The 22,475-nt window shown below is 39.4% G+C and overlaps 1 protein-coding gene across 4 annotated transcripts in view; it reads left to right on the forward strand.

The window, feature by feature from the left end:
• EPN3 (epsin 3) overlaps nt 1–21,104 on the forward strand; it is a 56,089-nt gene extending 34,985 nt beyond the window's left edge. Inside the window, exons 4-10 of one of the 4 annotated variants that reach the window (XM_058165607.1) lie at nt 4,686–4,766; nt 5,576–5,683; nt 6,915–7,077; nt 7,970–8,266; nt 9,779–9,883; nt 14,549–14,773; nt 15,268–21,104. In XM_058165607.1, the coding sequence (XP_058021590.1) occupies nt 4,686–4,766; nt 5,576–5,683; nt 6,915–7,077; nt 7,970–8,266; nt 9,779–9,883; nt 14,549–14,773; nt 15,268–15,590 (1,302 nt within the window). In that variant the 3' untranslated portion in view covers nt 15,591–21,104. Of the gene's footprint in view, nt 1–4,682; nt 4,767–5,575; nt 5,684–6,914; nt 7,078–7,969; nt 8,267–9,778; nt 9,884–14,548; nt 14,774–15,267 lie in introns of all 4 variants that reach the window. The other 3 variants (XM_058165606.1, XM_058165608.1, XM_058165609.1) reach the window with 3 other exon arrangements.
• Nucleotides 21,105–22,475: the final 1,371 nt, after the last annotated feature.

Consider the following 22,475-nt stretch of genomic DNA (forward strand, 5'->3'; position numbering starts at 1 on the left):
CATTAGCTTGACAAACCAGCCACATTGCTCCAAGATGCAGCAACTCCCTCTCCTACCCCAGAACAGAACAGGAGCTGGAAGGGACCTTGGCGGCCTTCTAGTACAATCCCCTGCTCAGGCAAAAAAACCTTATACCATTGCAGACAAATGATTGTCCAATCTTTTCTTTAAATACTACTGTATTGGAGCATTCATAACTTGGGCAGGCAAGTTGTTTCACAGATTAATTGTTCTGTCAGGAAATTTCTTCTTCTAGGTTGCTTCTCTCCTTGATTAGTTTCCATCCATTGCTTCTTGCCCTGCCCTCAGGTGCTTTGGAGAATAGCTTGACTCCCTCTTCTTTGTGGCAAGTCCTGAGATATCGGAAACCTGCTATAATGTCCGTTCTTCATATGTGTTTGCCTCCAGTCCCCTAATCATCTTTGTGGCTCTTCTCTGCATTCTTTCCAGAGTCTCAACATTTTTTTTACATTGTGGTGACCAAAACAGGATGCAGTATTCCAAGTATGGTCTTACCAAGGCATCATAAAGTGGTATTAACACTTCACTTGATCTTGATTCTATCCCTCTGTTAATGCAGCCTAGGATTGTGTTGGTTTTTTTGACAGCTGCAGCTCACTGCTGGCTCATATTTAAGTGATTGTGCACTAGGACTTCTATGAGAGCAACAAGCTCTCTCTCACAAGTTACTACTATTGAGCAGGGTACCACATATACTGTACCTGTGCATTTGTTTTTTCTTGCCTAAATATAGAATCTTACTTTTTTCATCATTGAATTTTATTTTGTTAGATGGTGTCCAATGTTCAAGTCTGTCAAGATCCTTGTGTATCTTAAGTCTGCTCATCAAATTTACACGTACTACAAATATGTAGAAAGACACCAAGTACAATAATGCCACACCGCTTATCTTTTAATTTTTTGCTTTTTTATTTCATGTTTATAGATTTTAAAAGGGATATTTCTTTATATGAAGCTTGTAACACTGGCCTAATGGGACAAGAAAGTTTTTTGACTTTATGGAGAATACACAGATGTCTCTGTATCATGTGGGGATATCACACATGCAACCTTTTGTCTGTGAACCCTGGTGACTTCTTTTTAAAATATTTAGTTGCTCACATTTTTATGACTGGGATGCCCTGTAGGTTGCCTAAACCTGGCTTAGGTGCCACCTGGTGTTCAGACTGGTTGACTTTGTAAATACTGCTAGGCAGAGTTGCTTGGATCAGCTTTTGTTGATTTCCACAGAAGACAAAGCATCTGAGAAAATTCTGGAACAGAAGTAAAAGTTGTTCCCTTAACCCTTGTCCTTCTTGGCTGTTGCCAGATCATGGGAGACTGGCCAAACTGCTTGGCTGGAGACTTAGTATTTCAACTGCAGCAGAATATACGCTTGCTGTCTCATCAGAGGCCTTATTACTTTTTCCATAAAAAGAATCTTTGTGAACTGTCTCCATTTTTTTTATTCTAAATTTTTGGGGATTTTGAATTGAAAAGCAGCACAGACATATTTGCAATAACATGGACAGCATTGCAAGCGCGTTTGGAAGAAGTAGGGTTATCTAGAGTTCCCTTTGAGCCTTTTGATTCTCTTGGCATAAGTGACTCCGGTACTTAGGACGACTTCCGGTATCCAGCGGCAACGGACGTCTGGAAGGTTTCTCCTGCCTCCAGCGCCCGAATCCGGCCGCCGCCGAGGCCCTCAGGGGCCAGGTGTTCCGAAAAGGACACCTGCCGTACGGACGGCTCGCCAGGGGTCTCCCAGCCGATATACAGGACTGTGGGGACCGATGCTGGCGCGTCCTAGGCTTGGCGGGGTTCGGAGGCCACAGGCCGCGGCCATTATTTTGGTCGTCGCCTGGGCCGCTGTGCCCGTGACACCGGGCATTGGATTTATAACTGCAGCAGCCTGGTGGTGAACAGGGCACGGAGAAGAATTGAGGAGGAGAAGGAAGGGAATATCGGTGGCGTGGTGGAGTGCTCCGGAGTGCGGGGTTTTCTCTCCCTGCGGTTGGAAGGAGCACGAGTTATTCTGGAGAGGAGAACTTAAAATAAGAAGATTACGGTTTTGTGGAGCTCTGGAGAAGAGGTGATGGAGAAATTTAGGAGGGAAGGTTTGAGGCCCCCTCCTTCTGGGGAACAGTGGTGGCGTCCAGCTTCCGCCTTCACTATGAGAATTTTGATGACATCACTTCCCTTCGGCTTCCTGGTTGACTAACTGTACTCTGGACTCGTTGCTCCTGTGAGTGCCCCCTGGTGGATCCGGAGGAAATTACAAGGATACTGTGCTTGCCTGAGGATTTTGAATACTTTTTTTTTCAAATGGCAAAGGGTCAGAGACCAACTGCAGGAGAGATGGGGAGAATTCTGGAAAAGTTATCCAATATGGACAAGAAATTGGATGATTTGCAAAGAGGCCAAACGGAAATAAGAGCAGAAATTGTGACTATCCAAAAGGATTTAAAGGATACTCAACAAGTCTCAGCAGAAAACAAGCAGAAAGTGGAAGGTCTGGAGGGTGATATGCGGGCAGTGCAGAAAGAGAGGAGACGACAGGCAATGCTGTGCTTGGACTACAGATGGATAAAATGTCTTATTTCCTTAGGTTTCAAAATTTGGAAGAAGTGGACCAAGAAGATTTGAGAGATGTTGTGACTAAATTGTTGGGAGAATTTCTTGGGAGAGGTGTTGATTTCATGAATTGGGATGTGGATCGAGTTTATAGAGTTAATTCGCAATATGCACGCACGCATGCAGTTCCCAGAGAGGTTCATGTCAAATTTGTGAGAAGAGGCGAGAGATGAAATTCTTAGAAAACATAGGAGTGGGGCACTGATTTACAGGGGCAGGAGATAGCCATTCTGAGGCAGATTCCCAGACAGGTACGTGAAAAAGAAAGAAATATTATTTTTGTCAAGCAAATTGTACCAGAAGGAGTGGGCTTCAGATGGCTGATGCCAGAGGATTGATGATTTTCCGGGAGGGCATTACGAAAAAATCAGTACAATTGTGGAGGCTACGGCCTATGTGGAGGAACACAAAGCCTTCCTGGAATCAGATGATCCAGGAATTGAAGAAGGAGGTTATAGATCATGGGGCTGAGCGGCTGCCGCTGTCGCCGCCCTGGAGTTGGGTCAGGCTGAACCCAGAGTTCTGAGATCCAAAACTAGGAAGTGATAAAGATATTTGGGATTGTGTTGGTTTTCCTTATTCTCTTTTGTACGATATTCTGATTATTCTTGACTCTTCTTTATTACGTATTTAAAATTTGCAAACTTAGCTACTTCGTGTCACCTGCTTGCCTTATGGCTGTTGTATGTGTTAAAAAATTTGAGTAAAATTCTTATTTTAGATAAGAAAAATGAAAATTTACCATACCTGATATGTATTTGTATAAACCTTTTTTGACTAATAAAAACTTTTTGAATAAAAAAAAAAAAAAAAAAAAAAAAAGTGACTCCGGTACTTAAGCCAGGAAAATAACTGATCAGAAGTCAATTGGCTTAAAAGAACTGGATAAAAAGGCCTAGAAACTAAAACAATGAAGTGTCTGTTTCTATATCTATCATATGATTCTTGTATTCTGCTGTAGATAAATTTGTTGTCTCTTACAATTATTCTGCAATAAAGCAACTTAAAATAAGTAGCCATATCAAATCTGCAAAGCTTCTATAGACAGCTAGTTACTAAAAGTGAGATTGAATTCCTGGAGGGGCAACATTTATTGTTGTACTTGGTGTGAAGTCTTTTAGACGAAAAAAATTTCAGACAAAAATACAGTTGTGGAAGATTATACAAAGATTTGGGCTGAGTTGCCAGTAATAGGCTGATTACTTTAGCTCTTCTTTATTCCATATCTAAGTGAAAGATCAATGCTTTTTTAATGAAAGGAATTACAGATTGTTCTCAACTTAAAGCAGTTCACTTAGTTTACTTTCAAGGTTACAACGGCACTGAAAAAAGTGACTTATGACTGTTTTTCACACTTACGACTGTTGCAGCATCCCCATGGTCAGGTGATCAAAATTTGGATGCTTGGCAACTGGCATATATTTATGATGGTTGCAGTGTCCCAGGGTCATGTGATCACCTTTTGCAACTTTCTGACAAGCAAAGTCAATAAGGAAGCCATATTCACTTACCAACTGTGTTACTAACTTAACAACTGCAATGATTCACTTAACAACTGTGGTATGAAAAGTCATAAAATGGGGCAAAACTCACTTAACAATTATCTCACTTGGCAACATAAATTTTGGGCTCAATTGTGGTTGTAAGTTGATGATTACCTATAACTTCAGCTGAACCCTCATAAAATAGAATCCTGATAATAGAATTGGTGCTGTCAGTGGATGAATTTCAAACTTGATGAAAAAACAGATCAGCCAATCTCCTACTTACCAAATGTGTTGGATTCAATTCTTATAGCTTGGGATGGGCATTATTCAAGTTGTATCCAACACTTCTGGAGTGCAGCAGTGCAGAGGAGGATAAAAGTGTAATTAAGCTGCCTAGTTCAATACTGAAATGAACAAAAATAGATTAACTCAATACCAACTTGGTATATGTCCACAAAGGGTTAAGGGGTGGCTGGGTGGCTGGGTGGATTGTTTACCCAGAATAAATGATTGAGCAGAGAACTCTGAGCAAACTTTTACCCAATTCTCCTTCGTTATCAGCAGCCACTTCCTCCAGTCTCCAGCACAGATGAAGATTTGCAATTACAGATAGCGCTTACCCTGAGCAAACAAGAGCATGAGAAGGTACCCCAAGCCCAGGTGGTGAAAGGGCACTTTACCTTTCCTCTTCTTGAACTCACATCTCTTCAAATGGGGCAGCTTTCTGTTACCTTCACATCTTCTTCCTGGGACAAGGCTGTTCTGTCCCCAATGGTCTAGGAATTCTACACGCTCCTAACTTGCCAAAAACTTTGGAATCTCATTCATTTGCTGAAATTCTGAAATTGTTAAGGTGACCAAAGTTGTTGGCCTTTATAAATATGAATCGAATTTTGTATGAGAAATGTCAGAGCCCCAGAACCCAAGGATGGGTGTTATGGGTTCTTTCTCCTAATGGCAAAAATATTAAATATTGAAAGTACTCAAATTTAAGATTTGATCGTCCAATCAATCGGGCAAAGTGAAAACGTATAAGCACCTCTGTTTTCCTAATCAGATCCACTCCTGAGCTTATTTTGTCTGGCAGTAAGTCATGTTGCCAAGCTCAGTGGAAATTATTGCCCCAAAAGTGTGCATAAGATTGCTACAATCATAGAATTTGTCACACTTTTAGGTGAGAGAATTCTCTAGACCTCTTCCTTCCTATCATCACTCCCTGCTGTGTCCATTTTCTTCTGTCTTCTGATACTTTTCCAATTAATAACTTTAATTTTCATGGTTCTGAAGACTAACCTTATCGAGGAATATCTTAACTTAGATTCTATTTGAAAACTAAAAGAGTGATTGCTATGACAAATGCACGTGGTAATATCTGAATGATGATTGTTGCCTTCAGGAAATAATCATTCCACTTTCTGGCACTTGGCTCAGGCATGTGTTCATTCTGCTTGCAGGAAGTTAGGGCATGGAAAGGAGAAAATTCTCTACTACAAAAGGCACTGGAAGAAAGTAACCTGGGTGTTGAGGAAGTTGAAGAAGATGATAAGGAAAAGAAAACACAGGTATGAAAAACCAATCGCAGGCGTGCTATAATGCCAGCTTTGAAGTATGCAAATGTATACTCCTCGTGTGTTATCTCTGTATGGAATTGCAAACTGTGTAGCTTGGAACTGAAGTTATTGATAGTGATTTTTCCTCAAATCCTCATTGAGAAAATGGTAGATGAGCAAATACTGACTTAGATGCTGCATCCTGCCACGCCAAAAATTTTGCAGACTCTGAGCCCATACGTCTACAAAAGTTTATGAAACTTATTTTATTTATGCCTGCCGTTGTGGTTGTATAGAATAACTGGATTCAACCCCAAAGAAGTTTAGAAAGGCAAACAATAAAGCCTTTGAATGGAAATTTTTGGAAGAGAGGATGGTTGGAGAAATAAGGATGGTTATACTGTAGCATGAGGAAAAATTCTTATGCTTCATGCTTTTTGTTTCATTAGTATTTAGTGTTATTTTACTTCTTTTGTTTTTAATCCACATATACTGTGCTGGCAAAATAAAATACCAAATATATAGCAGGTGAACCTTTTGCTGCTACCTCCAATATTGTTAAAGTGATTATCAGACAATTTTCCTCTCTACAGGTGTATCTATTCTAGATCGAGACCTATTGTTCATAGTCATTTACTCCTACAAAGTTCAGACTGGCAGTTTCCAGCCTCTGATAAGCCTAAACTGTTCTCATATTCCATAGCCTATTCAGCAAGTGATCCCTGCAAAAGGTTATTTCCAGAAACACCCATTGTTCAGACATGTTAATGTCACCATCATTTCTATTCCACAGGAATTTGAGAGCAGTGTGAACCCATCTCACTGCAACCAACCTCACAAGGCTGAGGTCACTGCATGAGCCAATCAGTTCTTTCTTCCAGCTATGTATTAAGGGAATGCACAGAATGGCATTTGGTCAACGCTCATAAGTTTAATACACATGTTTTGTGCATTTATCTAATGATTCCCTACCGTCCGGCTGTGAACACAGATGACACCATGAGAACATTTGGGTATGGAGCTGATTCTGGGGCAATCCATATCCAACAGAATATGCACTTTAAGAGCCAAGGAATGCCAGCAACATGTCTAAAGAGAACAAGGGGATGTGTTTGATTTCCTTGATACTTTGCAAAAGTGGCTATATTCTGGCTGGCTGCTGAATTCTTCATATTTGTTTAAGCTCTATAGGAACTACAGGAGTACAAGCTCTAATACATGGTATTCCTTTGTATCTTTCAAGTCTTCTGTGTTGGAGCTGGCAGACATTTTTGGACCAGCACCAGTCACCTCTACCCATACTTCTGCTGACCCATGGGATATTCCAGGTGGGGGCACTGTTCGATCTGTTGACACAGACTTCTCTCCTCCAGCTCTATCCTTGCCCAGTTCTTGGGACCACAATAGTAAGAAGTTTTGAATCTGTTCTCTTCTTTCTCTTTTCTGTTCTTCCATTCCATTCTTGCTATTGGGCAACTGGGGGTCAATGTTAAACCATTGTCTGTTATTGTGTGACCCTGCCTTAAGTTGTGTGTGGTATCTTCTAGGTAATAAAAATACTTCAATTCATTTTTGTAATTTTATATACATTTTGCAATTTTATGTACATTTATGTATATAAATACATTAAGAGGTTTATAAATCTTTATTTAAAAATGAATTATTAAAGTTCTTTTAAGCACCTTAGTAAAAGAGTCTTGAGTAGCAACTACGATCTTAAAAGAAACATAAACCTTTCTGTTTTTATTTACAGTTTAAATGAATTTCCCACTAAGATTATTTCTGTTGGGCCGATATATAACATCTAGACATTTCTTTCCTCCATTAGCATACAGTCTTATACATATATATGCAGATTTAGTGAAGGAGAAAAAAGTCACGATACCTCATGTGACGATGCGAGTTTCACACCCCTGTAATAGAGGGAAAAGGAAACAGGAATGATTTGTGCAGTAGTGGGAAGCCAGACAGATGAATCTCATTACTGTGCTGAAAACAAAGATGGTGATTTTAGCTTGTAACTGTTGAAGACATAAAAGTACCAAATATGTAGCCCTTGGATAAAGGGCATACAGCATACAGTCTTATACATATATATGCAGATTTGATCAGTTAAAGCTCATAGAATGAGCCAACTAAGATTTCTTTCCTCAAATGGCATCTCTAAGGTTGAGCTTACTCATTTATTCAATCCTGACTTCATCAAGTTATCTGCTTCTTAGTCGATTCATTCCCTGTTTCTCGGGCAAATCAGATTCCACATCGATAGACTCTTTTCTATCTGCTTGCTACTTTCAGATACCAAATCTCCTGTAGAATCAACAGGAACATCCTGGGGTCCTGCTGCAGACCCTTGGGTGCCATTACCTTCGGAGGATCCTCTGACTCACTCTTCTGCCAGTCAAGCTTCTTCCAGCCCCTGGAATCTTCCTCCCGTCTCTTCTGCCTCTGATCCATGGGGGATAAAATCATTGCCTTCAGGTGTGTCATCGACAGATCCCTGGGGAAAACAGTCACCACCTGCTCCACTCTCTGCAAGTGTCACTTCTGCTGCTGATCCTTGGGGAGGTTCTACTGACAATTCTTCTGCCCCTGGTAAGACAGCCAATAAGGTGGGTTGGTCGAGGTGATGGACAAGAAATGGGGAGACACAAGTTCTAGTTCACCCTCAGCCATGTACCAGACCAACTAGGTAGATCAAGCTAAGAAACCAATGCCATATAGGTCAGTAGTAAGCAAAAATTACAAGTCTTCATGTGCTTGTGGTAGCAGCTCTTCCTCCTTGCCTTCCTCTAGATGCTTTTTTCAGTGGGTAATTTTGAGCAGTCTTTCTCCTCGTAGTCTACTTCATAGGGCTGTTGTTGTGGCGGAAAATAGGATGTGGGAGCACCACTTGTGCCACCTTGATCTCCTGTATACAGATATAAATCAAATGCATTATTTTTAAAAAAATCACCTGCTGTTTTTGAGATGGCTCAATGTGACAAATTAATAGTATCCTTCCCCAACTCCATAACTGCTGGCCATAATTTCTCTCCTGCTTTATGTGAGCCATGTAAGGTGTTTGATTGATTTGCAAGAGGAACATGTGATTGTCCCAGCTGAGTTCCTAAGTGGCAAGCTGTGTGACCCTCCTTGCTGTGAATAAAATGAAAGACACCTAGATATCTTTTTAGCTGTCTTCAGAAACAGAGGGGAAACTGCCGAGTGTCATATGGGATTAAGCGAGCTTCTTTCTCTGCTTCCTTTTTACTGTAAGGAGGTCTAGGCTTTGAAGTAAATACAAAACAAGAGATTCCATCCACAATCTCACTCTCACTTCTTCAGTCAAGACTCCCAAATTCAACAAACTGGTAGTGGAGGAAAGAGAAAAATTTATTTATTTATTTATTTATTTGTTTATTTATTTAGTCGAGTACATATTAGATAATATATATAAGTATAAGCATGAATTGAATACACAAAGTGAATACAATTAAAGGGAACATTAGGACAGGAACGGTAGGCACGCTGGTGCTCTTACGCACGCCCCTTACAGACCTCTTAGGAATGGGGTGAGGTCAACAGTAGACAGTCTTAGGTTAAAGTTTAAAGGTTAAAGTTAAAGGTCAACAGTAGACAGTCTTAGGTTAAAGTTTCCCCCCCCCCAGGCTTCAAAGTGGAGTACTGGACAATAAATATGTTCCTGTCCTTAGCTTCCTTTGCATAGTGTGTGAAGGATAAGCATAAATAACAGTGCTACTACTTTCCCTGAGCTTCCATTCCTTCTCAATGGTATTGAGAAGGGCTGAAATTGAACAAAGCATAGAGAGCCAGTTTGGTTTAGTGGTTAAGGTACAAGGCAAGAAACCAAGACACAGTGAGTTCTAGTCCCATATTTTAAGCATAAAAGCCAGTTGGATGACTTTTGGGTCAGTCTTTTAGTCTACAATATCAGGCTTGGGCAACAAAACGATTAATTCCTGTCACAACCAAGAGATTGACACTTGGTTGATCTGAAAAAGAGGACTGGAAAATATTAGGAAGAAAAGAGAGAGAGAAAGAGAGAGAAGCGAGAGAAGGACTGTTAACTAAATAGATTTTTTCCCTTTCTTTACCTCTCTGTAGACAATAGTACATTTGACTTATTTGCAAAATTACCTGAATCTGTGGATCAACCAGAACATGAAAGTTCTCAGGCTCCATCATCTGTGAAAGCCAACAGCTCTGGAGGTAAGCAAAGCTCTAATATAGCCATCCCTGACCTATGTCCGTCCTTGGAAACAACAACAACAACAACAACAACAACAACAATAATAATAATTATTATTATTTAATTTTTATACTGCCCTTCTCCCGAAGGACTCAGGGTGGTTTACAGCCAAGTAAAAAACCAACAATAAATACATGCAATACAGATAAAACCAATAATTAACAAACTTATTCAATTTGGCCCCAATTAAAAATACATGAAACCATAAAACCCCATTAAAATTTAAAAAACCAATAATAAAATTCTTAAAACTTCTATGCCAGTCCTGCGCGGAAGAATGGATACGTCTTCAGCTCGCGGTGGAAGGTCCAAAGGTCAGGAAGTTGTCGAAGTCCGGGGGAAGTTCGTTCCAGAGGGTAGGAGCCCCCACAGAGAAGGCCCTTCCCCTGGGGGTCGCCAGCCGACATTGCTTGGCTGACGGCACCCTGAGGAGGCCCTCCTTATGAGAGTGCACGGGTTGGTGGGAGGCAAACGGTAGCAGAAGGCGGTCCCGTAAATAACACCGGTCCTAAGCCATGGAGTGCTTTAAAGGTGGTAACCAACACCTTGAAGTGCACCCGGAAGACCACAGGCAGCCAGTGCAGCTTGCGCAGGAGAGGTGTTATATGGGAGCCGCGGGCGGCTCCCTCTATCACCCGCGCAGCCACATTCTGAACCAATTGGAGCCTCTGGGTGCTCTTCAAGGGGAGCCCCATGTAGAGAGCATTGCAGTAGTCCAGGCGAGAGGTAATGCCGATTAATCCCAGGCAATGTGGCCATTGGACCAACCTGATAGGAGCCATAAGGTGCAACATCTGGAAAAGAGAAGTCTGATGATATGTCTTCATAGAGAAATGTGATGAGCAAAAATAACCGTGGATGATGATTCTTCCTGTACATATTGATCTCAAAATTTTGACAGACCTTACTGACAATAAAAAGCTAAAACCAACTATTACATAGATAATTGTCCTAGCAGAAATATGGAAGAGTTTTATGTACACTTTCTTTTTTGATAGTTTTTTTTAACCTTCCCAGTTCAGTTGGAATTTTCTGGGGTCTTTCATTTAAACAGGTACAATCCTTCTTTGAGGTCAGAGAAGGGGGATGGTGTCACAACCAGAAGTAGTTCCATTCTAGTTTTTATTTCACAAGCTATCCCCATACTCAGAGAAGTATGCAGGAATCAGTCTTCAGTCACACTTCTCCCTCTAGAGCAGGGGTGTCAAACTAGATTTCTTCAAGGGCTGAATCAGCATTGTAGTTCTCCTCTGTGGACCGGCTGGGGGGGACCAAAAACGGGGTGCGTGGGGGGCACACACGCCTCTCCATGCCCTCATTTTGGCTGCCAGAGGCACCGCGGGCCGGTCGTTTGCTATTTCCAGGCTGGCCCCACAGGCCAGATTTAAGCACCACACGGGCCGAATCCGGCCCACAGGCCTTGAGTTTGACACTCCTACCCTAGAACTAGTTTAGTTCTTATCTTCCTTTTTGCGCTCCCCTGATTCCCTTCATGCTGCAAGAAGCTTTCTAAAAGCTCCCAGTGACGTATCTGCATGAATGGAATCTCACTACTGTTTGGGGAAAGGGACCAAGTTGCTATTCCTTGTATAAAGGGAAACGAGATGACTTCAGAACAGTTCTGTCAGGACGAGTGCTATATGGATCTTTGCAACAATGCAAGTGCCCCATATTTTGAGATAATAGTCAGACAAATTCCCCTCTGTCCATTTCCTATCAATCAACCATGTTTTAGGTTGCTGGTAATAACAGATTATTTAATTAATTATTGTAAGGAATTGATGGACAGTATTTATAAAAATCTGGGTAGTAGATCAATCTTTACATGTTGCTTGCTGTATTAGGCACTTTGGCAAATGCTTTAAAGCAGAATGACCTAAGGACCTTCCCAAATGAAAAGAAGTGGCCAGAGTCCAATAATAAATACAATCCATATGAAAAAAATGTAATTACCATCTATGGGCTGGCATTAAAAGGTAGTTTGGGCCAGATGGGATTCCACTCAGCTCCTTCTTTTTCTTTTTCTAAATTACATTCTCAAATTATTTTGATAAAGTTTGGAGCATCTGTTTTGTAATGTAATAATGGAACTGCTTTTAATTTTTTAAGACTAACCACGTACCTTGCCTGAACATAATGTAAATTCTGCAGAAGAGAAATGGAATGGTTGTTTTAAATAAAAGTTCTGACTGGAGTTATTTCAATATGAGAACAGAACCAAACATTTTCCAGTTTTCATTTTATAACATAAACCAAACAGATATAGAATAACCATTAATGATCATGTCTCCAAGTATGCATGGATTGTGTTCTTATTCTTTTTGCTGATCATGCTCATTTTGTATTTAAAAATTATATATTTTAAGAAAGGTAGCAAAAGGGACTTTGCCCAGGTGCTTATATTTTTTCTGTCCAAGCCAAAGAATTAACTTTGATTTTGGACAGAGGGTGATACAGGATAACATTTTTTGCAGAATTAGTTAAGGATAGAATTGATTTATGTATGCCAAGTATATAAATACCCCAGTAGCAATGTTTCCATTAAATCCTGAATTATTGGATGGATTTCTGATGATTCCAAAGCCAGCTTTATTTGAACCCACTGGACACAGAAGGGTAGTAATTGTGAGTATTAATTGATGTAGCTAATCATAAAATTGTACTATTTCAAGTTTATTATTCTCAGTCCTCTTCACTTTTATAGTTACACAATATTGCTTGCTGAAGCCTAGATTTCTTCCTCAAATGGATAGCGGTGATGAATTGTTTTGCCAACACTGGGTCAAATGGGAAATTTCTGAAACAAAATAATTCTGATAATGTTACTTTGACAGCTGCAATTTTGCCAAGCCAGAGTAATGTTAGTGGTTCTTTTTTTAAAGGATCTGCTTAGTGTTTATCAACAGTGGCTCAGAATTTATTTTCCATAGCTGGCCTACATCTTTGTAAGAACAATTTTCAAGAATCTCTCCCATAGGTCAGAAGTTCTCAAGCATACTTGCACAATTACTGTTAGTGATGATTATTATTGGACTTTCCATATTAAATTCTGCTTCTGCCACTTGGTTAGGTTGTTTTATTAACTGAGAATATCCAGCATAGTGATTGAAGAAAATTGCTATGGCATCAGTAAACATATTAAGCAAAAACCTTTTGGTTTTTAACCCCTAGTATTTGAATATTACTGCAATAATTAACATTATCTGCTAATAGTTCAATTATAAACAAGAATGAAAAGACATCCCAGTTTTATTCTTGCAATATTAATATTAATTATTAAGAACTGTCTTAAGAGACAAATATAATTGTTTAGTTACAAATACAAAATTATAAACAGAACTATGGTACATGAAAGTTTGTACGGAAACTTCCATTTCATTATATCAAATATATTAGAAATGTTTACCTGAAACATTGTAACTGAGATATTTATGTACTTGGCATAATAGGTTTAAAGGTCTTCCAATAAAGTCAACTAAATTTCTCTGAACCACAATTCCAGTTTGATCAGGGGATATAAAAGTGGAAAAAAACTATTTTAATTTAAACTTATTTGCTAAAAAAGAATGTCTAGAATTAGTAAAAATTTTGATTTATTGACACAAACAGTCTTGTGATAAAACAATAGTTCGTTCTTGCTAGAACAGAATTATGTAAAAGGTTAAAGAACCTTATGTAAAATGTAGATGAAAAGGTAACTAGGAAGGAGAAGGAAAAGATAAGAGAGGAGAAATGTAGCAGACGAATGATAGGAAAAAGGGTCATTTTCAATATATTGAAAAGAGATGACAAAATAAGAGAAAACACTGTTGTGATATAGTAAAATATTGTTTTGTAAATAAACATTGTTCTATTGATGTACTGACAAACAAAAACAACATATCTAATTTTTATTGTTTGTAAATCGTTTTTCTGAATGAATGATAGAATACAATTCAGCTACACATCTAATATATTATATTATCAGAGGAAAAAACACTAAGAGAGGAGATAACCAAAGTGTTCCCCATTTTGGGATGGTGGCAATGCAATTTTACATTGTAAAAAAATTATTTCGATTTCTTTGCCAGCTGTCTAAAACAAGCACGATTCTTTCCCAAGCATGAATCTTAAAAGAAGTTTCTTTAGCAAGATTTATTGAGATGAAACGTAGAGGTTACAGTAATTCCAGCAACCGATCTATTTTCAATTTAGAACACATCCCCATGTGCATTGTGGCATATGCTGATAACAGTGAAGGGAACTGACATTTAAAAACATTGTGCCTCTTCTAATCCAATAAACTCAATCTTGCCATGGCTCTATATGAAACCTGCCACTTAAAAAAAAAAACCCAGGTTTTTTAGCTTTCTTTGGGGTTTTGTTTGTTTGTTTTGGTAAACCATACACTTCAGAAATGGATATTTATATATATATATATACAGAGAGAGAGAGAGAGAGAGCATATTCTGAATATAAATCCAGAATCCATAAATATTCAGAATGTATATATTCTAAAACCATCCTTTTCAGAAATGGGTAAATATATAAAATAATGAAGAAGTAAAAGGAAGTGAGGAGCAAGCAATGGGACTATGTGTTTAAGAAAGTAAAATCTCTTCTTTTTCTCTCTTTCTCACTGGTAGATGTGGATCTGTTTGGTGACCTTATTCCAAGCACCGCTGAGAATGGAATTCAAAATAAAGATATTTTTGATATTGCAAGTTTAGGAGATTCTTTACCTGATTCAAAGGAGAAGGATAACAAAACACCAGAGACCTTTCTTGGCCCCAACGCCTCTTCCTTGGTTAACTTGGACTCCTTGGTTACAGTCCCCCAGAGCATGAAGTCACGTAATCCATTTCTGGCAGGTAGGTTGCATAGGCAGGACCAACAACATGGGATCTTGTATAGAAGTCTAAAGGAACTCTATGGACTCTTGTTAGCAGAACAGTTTTGAGCGACTCAAAACTATACCTAGGCCCTGCCACACCTTTCTTCTTTGTTCCCCTTTTCATTGGGCCCATTTCTTCATAGGTTTCAATACTTGCCCAAAAATTCAGAATACCCATATTTGCCTTCGGATGAAATAATGGTATGGTTGAGCCTGTTGGTATTTCAGTTCTTGAAACCAAATATCCTTGGAACCTGTGGGGAAATGTTGCCCTTTGGAAATAGTGATGAGATGCCTTTTCATATATTTCTTATTTGACAGTAAAGAAAATAGTGGGCTTTCTTTGGAACCTGTCAATTTCTTTTGCAGAATCCCTTGATGGTGGGGACAGGGATTAACTTCCTCAAATTCTCACAGTGATTTTTAATGGAAAGCAAGATGAGTCATGTTTTTCTTTTCTTTATTTTCTAGGACTCAGTGCCCCTTCACCTACCAATCCATTTAATGTCGATCAGCCCAAACCAACTCTCAATCAGATGCGGACCAACTCCCCAGTGCCTAGTGTTCCTATGGGGATGCCAATGAACTCTATGACCTATAGTGCTTCTCTCCCTCTTCCACTCAGTAGCATCCCCTCAACGATGACCCTCCCAGCCTCTGTGAGTGCCTTCCCTCAGGCTGGAGCAGGGCCTTTCCCAGAGTTACCTAGCAATTTGCCTCAACCTCTCCTACCACTCTCTGGCTCGGTCCCATCACCATTAGCTTCACAAAGCGGTATGAACCCTTTTCTCTGAGAAGACTTGATTGGTAACATATGATGTATCCCTTACTTCTTTACCAACCGTTATGGAGGATCTCCCATGCAAAGCACATTTGTTTTGAAGCAAGTATCTCCCTGGAAGTTCTGATCAAAGAGACTCCGCATGAATCTCCTTGCTCAATGAGATATTGTACAAAAAACCAACAACAACCGTCCCATCAGGCTGAACATAGCCTATAGTCTGCTACTGATGGTAGTTGGGACCTCAGCTGACATCGTTTTGATGGATTAAAAAGGAGGTTGAAGGGCAGTTTCAAGAAAAGGCATTTCTTTTTCTAAGGATCTTTGCTCTCCCGCTTTTATGTTGGCACAAATAGTGACTAAATTGAACAAAACAGAACAAAAACTCAAGATTACTTCTTTAATGTGAAGGAAAGAAATTATTTTATAGTTTGCATGGAAATACACAAATAATTGCCAAGGCTTACAGCTCTACTTCCTGCATGGCAGGAGCATAGTCTCATTCCTGGGAATCTTGACAGTTCAGCAAATGCCATATGCAAGGGGAGAAGATCTGATTTTTTTTTTTTTTTGCTACAGTCACTTTTACTGGGTTGCCTAAAGGAAACCTCTTCTGTTTCCTGCTATTTCCACTCAGTCGCATTTTCATCAATGGTCTTCTAGCACATTCTAGCTTGTGAGCTTTGGATACTCTGAAATTTAGCAAGGGACCAGTATGAAGGTAGGAGTTTCATAGAAGGAAATAATAATATATTTTTTAAAAAGGGCAATCAAATTCAATGCCTGCACTGTGTGGATACAGTGGCAAGAATGTTGATCCATGAAAGGAATGGAGAATAGAGTTATAAACTCCAACTCTCTAGAAATACCTGGCCAAACGCCGGCTTCTAAATCAAATGTCTCAAAAAGAAAAGAAAAGAAAAAAGAAAAGGTCCCAATCCCAGGCATTCCAAATTCTGAAGATGCTGTCACACTTTATGTTAAGAGCTGATAGTTCTTCCTGTTCCTATTTGCTACTGTACTACTGTTGTATTTAATATATCACTGCTGTTCTGCTTCTGATAGCTTTGATCCAAAGACTTTTCTTTGTCAACTTCTCCATATTTATATAGCAACATAATGGATGTTCTGATTTTCACTTTGGATGGTCCCTTAGTTACAAAGCTGATCACAGACTTTTTTTTTCTTAGTGCCTGCTTCTCAGTCTCAAATCCAGTCTGCAAAACGGTGGAACTCAGCAACATCAAACCCAGTCCAGAACACTTGAATGAACTTTGCGAAGTGCATGAGAAAGTTTGGACTATCTTGCATGATGGCAAAGGGCTTTGTTAATGTGTTTGGGAACTCTATCCATGAGAACCTTAATATTGGGCTTGATGGCCTAGATGCCTTTCATTCAAGCTTAGAGTTGCTTTGAAAACATTGGTATTTTCTTTCAGATAGGTTTCTTTCAGTGAACCTCTCCCCCGCCCAAGGTCCTCCTAGGATTATTATTGAATGAATGTGGTATAAACCAGAATGCTAGAATACTGGTGGTAACAGCATAAGCATCCCAGATACCAGCTGTGTCTTAATTGACAATTTCACTCAGCATGCCAATACAAGTTACATCCGCAGGGTCTGATGACTGTGGAGCGCTGATTCAGCTGCAATGGGAGAGAAATCAGGGCCACCCACAGAGAGCAATGCAGGACAATCATTGGGGCTTTTTAGCCTGTATGTAAACACAATGCAATCATACCAATACAGATTTTCAACCTATATAAAATAATGAGGGTGATGACAGAGTAAGAGGCCAATAAAAAGCTCAAATGTACTTGGTAATTTAGAATGTTTTATATGCTCCTTTTAAGTGTTTAGTTATACACAAGGGGAGGGAGTGCGAATGAGACTGCAAGAATAAGCACGAATGTACACTAAACATCAATCCCCTCCCCCATTTTACTTCTTTTATTTCTACATATTGCTCCAACTGGAACAAACTTTTGTGTTATCTTTGATCATCTTGTATTCTGAATTAAAGTAAGAATTTTTGTTTCCATGCTCAAAGAATAGAGGTTTTTCATCCTGTTTGGCCAATCCTAAATGATAATTGAGAGGACAGAAATTTTTGGGGTAGGAGGAGATGAAAAACATTCAGTGTAAACGTCCACCAATGCAGTAGCATCTTAAGATAGCCACAGTGATATCAAAATGATATGTGTTAAGTGAATCTGGCTTCCCCATTGACTTTGCTTGCCAGAAAGTAGCAAAAGGTGTTCACATGATCTGGGGACATTGCAACCATCATAAATATGAAACAGTTGCCAAGCATCCAAATTTTGGTCACGTGACCATAAGGACGCTGCAATGGTCCTGTGAAAAATGGTCATAAGTCACTTTTTTCAATGACGTTATAACTTTGAACTGTCACTAAATGAACTGTTGTATGTTGAGGACTACCTATAGTGTGTTTGATTCTGTTGTGCTACATATTTAAGTAAGCACTGAAATAATTCCATGGGAATTAGCCTGACAAATGTGAAGAGGGTCTTCATTTACTTGGAGGGAGGTTATTAATGAAATATTTTTAGTTATCACCATTCAAAGAACTCCCAGTCATCACCGACTTTTAACATAAGCTTGCAGAGTTCCAGTCTACAGAAATAATTCTGGTTTATCCTGTTAGAAAAATAGAAATTAACCTTTTTACTATAAAAATAAATTTTTCCCTGCTTTAACTATTGTTTCTAGCAGCCTCAACCTTGAAAGGCGAATTGCAAAGAAAATTTGGCAGTATCAGACAAGCCACAGGTTCTCTTCTCTATGTTAGATATGAGCATTATTGGGCTATTTAAGGATAGCTAAAATTGCTGGATGTCTTGCCAAATTGCTAGCCATAACATATGCAAAATTAATCATCAAGAATATAATTTATGAACATATATGTTTAAGCCTTTAATAATCATGTCAGAGCTAATCTCTCCTAAGATGGTATTGTAAATAGCTGCTTTTACCAAGAAAAAAAAATCCCTATCCTGCAAGTCTAATAACATGTATGTTATTAAGCTTGCCAGTACTATAAAAATAATTTATTTTTCCAGTTCCCTATCTAATTGAGAACACATTTATTGCTGATAATGAATTTTGCTAGAAGAGATATTTTTGCTGATATCATGACTGTGATATCCAGGTAGCTGTTTGTGGGACAATTTGTTTCTTCTGCTCATATGCCCTTTATTTTCAAAGTAATTTTTTAATTCAGTATAGTTTCTGGTCCACTTCAGATGTTGAACATCCCATTTCCTTTTTAAGTCATTCATTCATCTGTGTGAGAGTACACAAGATCAAATAATGACATGGCCTATTTGCCTATTTATTTTTGCATTCTCACATTATATTAAGAAGGTATTTTCCACAACACCTTGCAAAGGCATCTATCCACTTTGTAAACTAGGGTCTAGATTCCACTTAGATTTACATTTGATGATATGAATTTGATAAGGCCAGATGAACAAAAATGAAATTTATATTTTACAGTTGAGTAAAATATAGTCACTGCATAAAACATGAGCAAGGTGTGTGTGTGTGTGAAAGAGTGTATTCAGTTCAGTGAACTAGTTCATTCTTTATAATGCTTTGTGACAATATTTCTCAGATTGGCTCTTTGTTGAAGTTTTTATCACAAATGTTATTCAATGAGTGCTATTTTTCAGCGAAATTTCAATTTCAGTCAATAGTGGTTTGCAAAGAGCCAAATAAAATCTCTCTCCCTCTCTGCTGGATTGGAAGTTCTTAATATCTTATAATAATTAGCTTGTCTTTTGCCCAATCGTCAAACATATTCTAAATTCTTTATTCCAAGTGTCAGGAAACTTAAATCCAATTTTTAAGAAGCTGGCTTTACTGTTGTCTGATTTCACACTGAGTATGACAATAAACATCTCCTCCCCAGAAAAGCAATCCCATATTCAGCAATTAGCAAACAGGGGAAGCTTCAGACTTGACATAACACAAAAGTCACTTTAATGCAGAGATAAGTAGTGCATAAACAAAAGATCTGTCTGCTGCTGAATTCAGCAATCAAACTCTGTGTGTCAGCCAAGGTTTAAACTACAGGCCTTTTCTTGGTTTTCTTTTCAGGTCAATGGATTTTGGGCCATTCTTTTTCTAGACTACCACTCTGGAGATACCTGTTTCATATTTATGTAACCCATGAGGTCTGAAATTCATTGGTTCTCAATTGGCAAGACATGGAAACAGCTTGCCATTGACTTTAATAATAACGTGGGGTTTTTTTCCAACTTCTTAGTTAAGCCCACAGTCCTATTATTTCCTAAAAGACTCCCATCCAAGTACTAACTAGATTTGATGTTACTTAACTCCAGAGCCCAAAGTTACTTTGGTGCTGCAACCTAGCTGTACAGCTAGATTTCCAAACATGTTGGTTTTTTTATAACGACAATAGGTAAAACTTAAGCTATATGTATTGTGTGTCCATTCTCTGAAACTTAACAAATATTATACAGTAGTTGGTTCTATTGGCATTCCTGCTTTCAGAAAAGGAAATAACCTGTCTAGTTACTAATGGTATTTGCTGCCAAAAGATGAGATTTCATCACCAATTCAAATGGCCATAAAGGTAAAGATTCTGCTGCTCTCATACCTTGCTTGTGGGCTTTCCAGAGACACTGATATGTCACTGGAAGAACTATGACATTTAGTTTTCCTTACATTGCTTTGGTGATACCAATTTGCAAAATCTAGAGCGCTGAAGACATGTTGAAATGTAATTCCAATGATCATATGCTTTGGAAAGTATGGTCTGTCATATCTGAGAGACACCAAGGCTGGTCTATATTAACAAATTAAGAGCAAAGTTTTGCTGTACATAAAGAAGAGATGCGCATTCTGTTAAGAACTGGCAAAGAAATTTTGTCAAGTGTTTTTAGAGTGTTAATAGCCATTTCTCTAGCCACTGTGTTTTCCTTTCCCATCCACTCTACTAAAAACATTTTGAATCATTTTAAAAAATCTGTTTGAACCCAGCTTTTAGCACAATTTTAGTTAGCTTACAGACAAAAAAATGTATTAAAAACTAATTGTAAAAAGCTGCCTAAATAAAATCAATTTATACCTATACAAATCAGTTGCCTCAATATCTTAAACCTGCTGTCTTACATGCACAAAGAATAAGCTATTGAATATAATGGTGCATTTTGAAGCAGACATGCATGTCAGTATTCAGAACTCTTTGCTGGCAGAATTCTGGATCTGAAGCAGTAGCAGAAGTTGAATGCCATGCCAAATACATGACTCTCCATATTTCTAATCATTTATTCCAGAGCAGACAGAAATTAAAAGCTTATAAAATCTGAAACAAAACATGCATGAAAAGTGGATTGGGAAGGGCAAACTTGCAGTTCCCCAAAAGCTGCTTCAGTTCAACTTTCAACATCCATCATTACTATGTAGCTGGCCATCAGAAAGATCTGGAAGGATCTTGCTTTTCCATTACAGTTTAGTCATTCAAGAGAGGCCAGAGCAGTCCAGCTGAACATATTTCTAAATAAAAGCAAAGATTTCTACTTCACCAAGCTGCATCTCAACAGTTTAGACAAGAACAATAATCATGCAATTCATGCCACTTAATCAAAAAGTTACTAATTTATTTTCATGATTATCTTTTTGAAATTGTTTTTCTTAATTGTAGAAGTAAGAAATCAATGTTCAAAAATTTAGAAGGCACAGAGCAAAATTTTGAATTACAGTATTTTTTGTTACATCATCTCTTGCACAATGAGATTTATTTAAGAAAATTTATATGGCTGACCAACTCGCTCACATTGACTCCGGAAGTTTACAAAGATAAAAATCCAATATTAAAAACAGTAAAAAAGGAATAACCTTCCCATCTCTTCCCCCTCACCCCCAGTCAAATGAGCCATTTGATGAGTTCTATCCAGGGGTGAAATCTAAAATTTTTTGCTACCTAGTCTGTGGGTGTGGCTTGGTGGGTGGGTGTGTCCTGTGACTGAGTGGGCGTGGCCAACTCAATGTCACTCACAGCCATGCCCACTCAGTCACAACCCCCCCCACCAAGCCACGCCCAGAGAATCCAGTAGGGAAAAAAATAATTTCTATTCTGCCTTTTCCCTTTCCCTCGCCACCTGTTCTCCCTTCACCTAGGCCCCGGAGCTGCCACTTGCCTCAACGGGGTTAGGGAATGTACCATTCCCCAACTCCAGCCTTTCTCTGGAGCTGCCGCCCATTCATCGCCCGCTCACCGTCTGCTCACCCTTCGCCTTTGCTCAGGGGCCGGGGCCCAGGGACGCCCCATTCCCTGAGGCCCTGGAGTCGCCCCCTGCTCGCCGCTTCCTCAACCGGGTCGGGGAATGCACCATTCCCTGACACCAGCCTTGTCCCGGAGTCGCCGCCCGCTCTTCCTTCGCCACGCGGCATATACTTACTTTCTTCCAGCGGCTGGCTGCCAGGAAAGGCAAGCGTCCAAAAGTTACTGGAGTTGCTCTCCTTGAATATGCCGCCTTGTTCTATGCGCCGGCTGCGCAAGGGCACATCCAACCTGCTGCTGATAAATAAATGAAATAAACAGTGTGTGCTTGCGCAGCCAGTGCATGGAACAAGCAGCAATGGCGGCAGCATATTCAAGGTGAGGGACTCCAGTAACTTTTGGACGCTTGCCTTTCCTGGCAGCCAGCCGCTGGAGGAAAGTAAGTATACGCTGCGTGGCGAAGGAAGAGCAGACGGCGGCTCCGGGACAAGGCTGGTGTCGGGGAATGGTGCATTCCCCGATCCGGTTGAGGCAGGCGGCGAGCAGGGGGTGGCTCTGGGGTCTCAGGGGAATGAGGTATCCCTGGGCCCTGACCAAAGGCGAAGGGCGAATAGGCGGCGAGCGGGC

Source organism: Ahaetulla prasina, chromosome 2 (assembly GCF_028640845.1).
Source record: "Ahaetulla prasina isolate Xishuangbanna chromosome 2, ASM2864084v1, whole genome shotgun sequence".
NCBI classification, from domain to species: domain Eukaryota; kingdom Metazoa; phylum Chordata; class Lepidosauria; order Squamata; family Colubridae; genus Ahaetulla; species Ahaetulla prasina.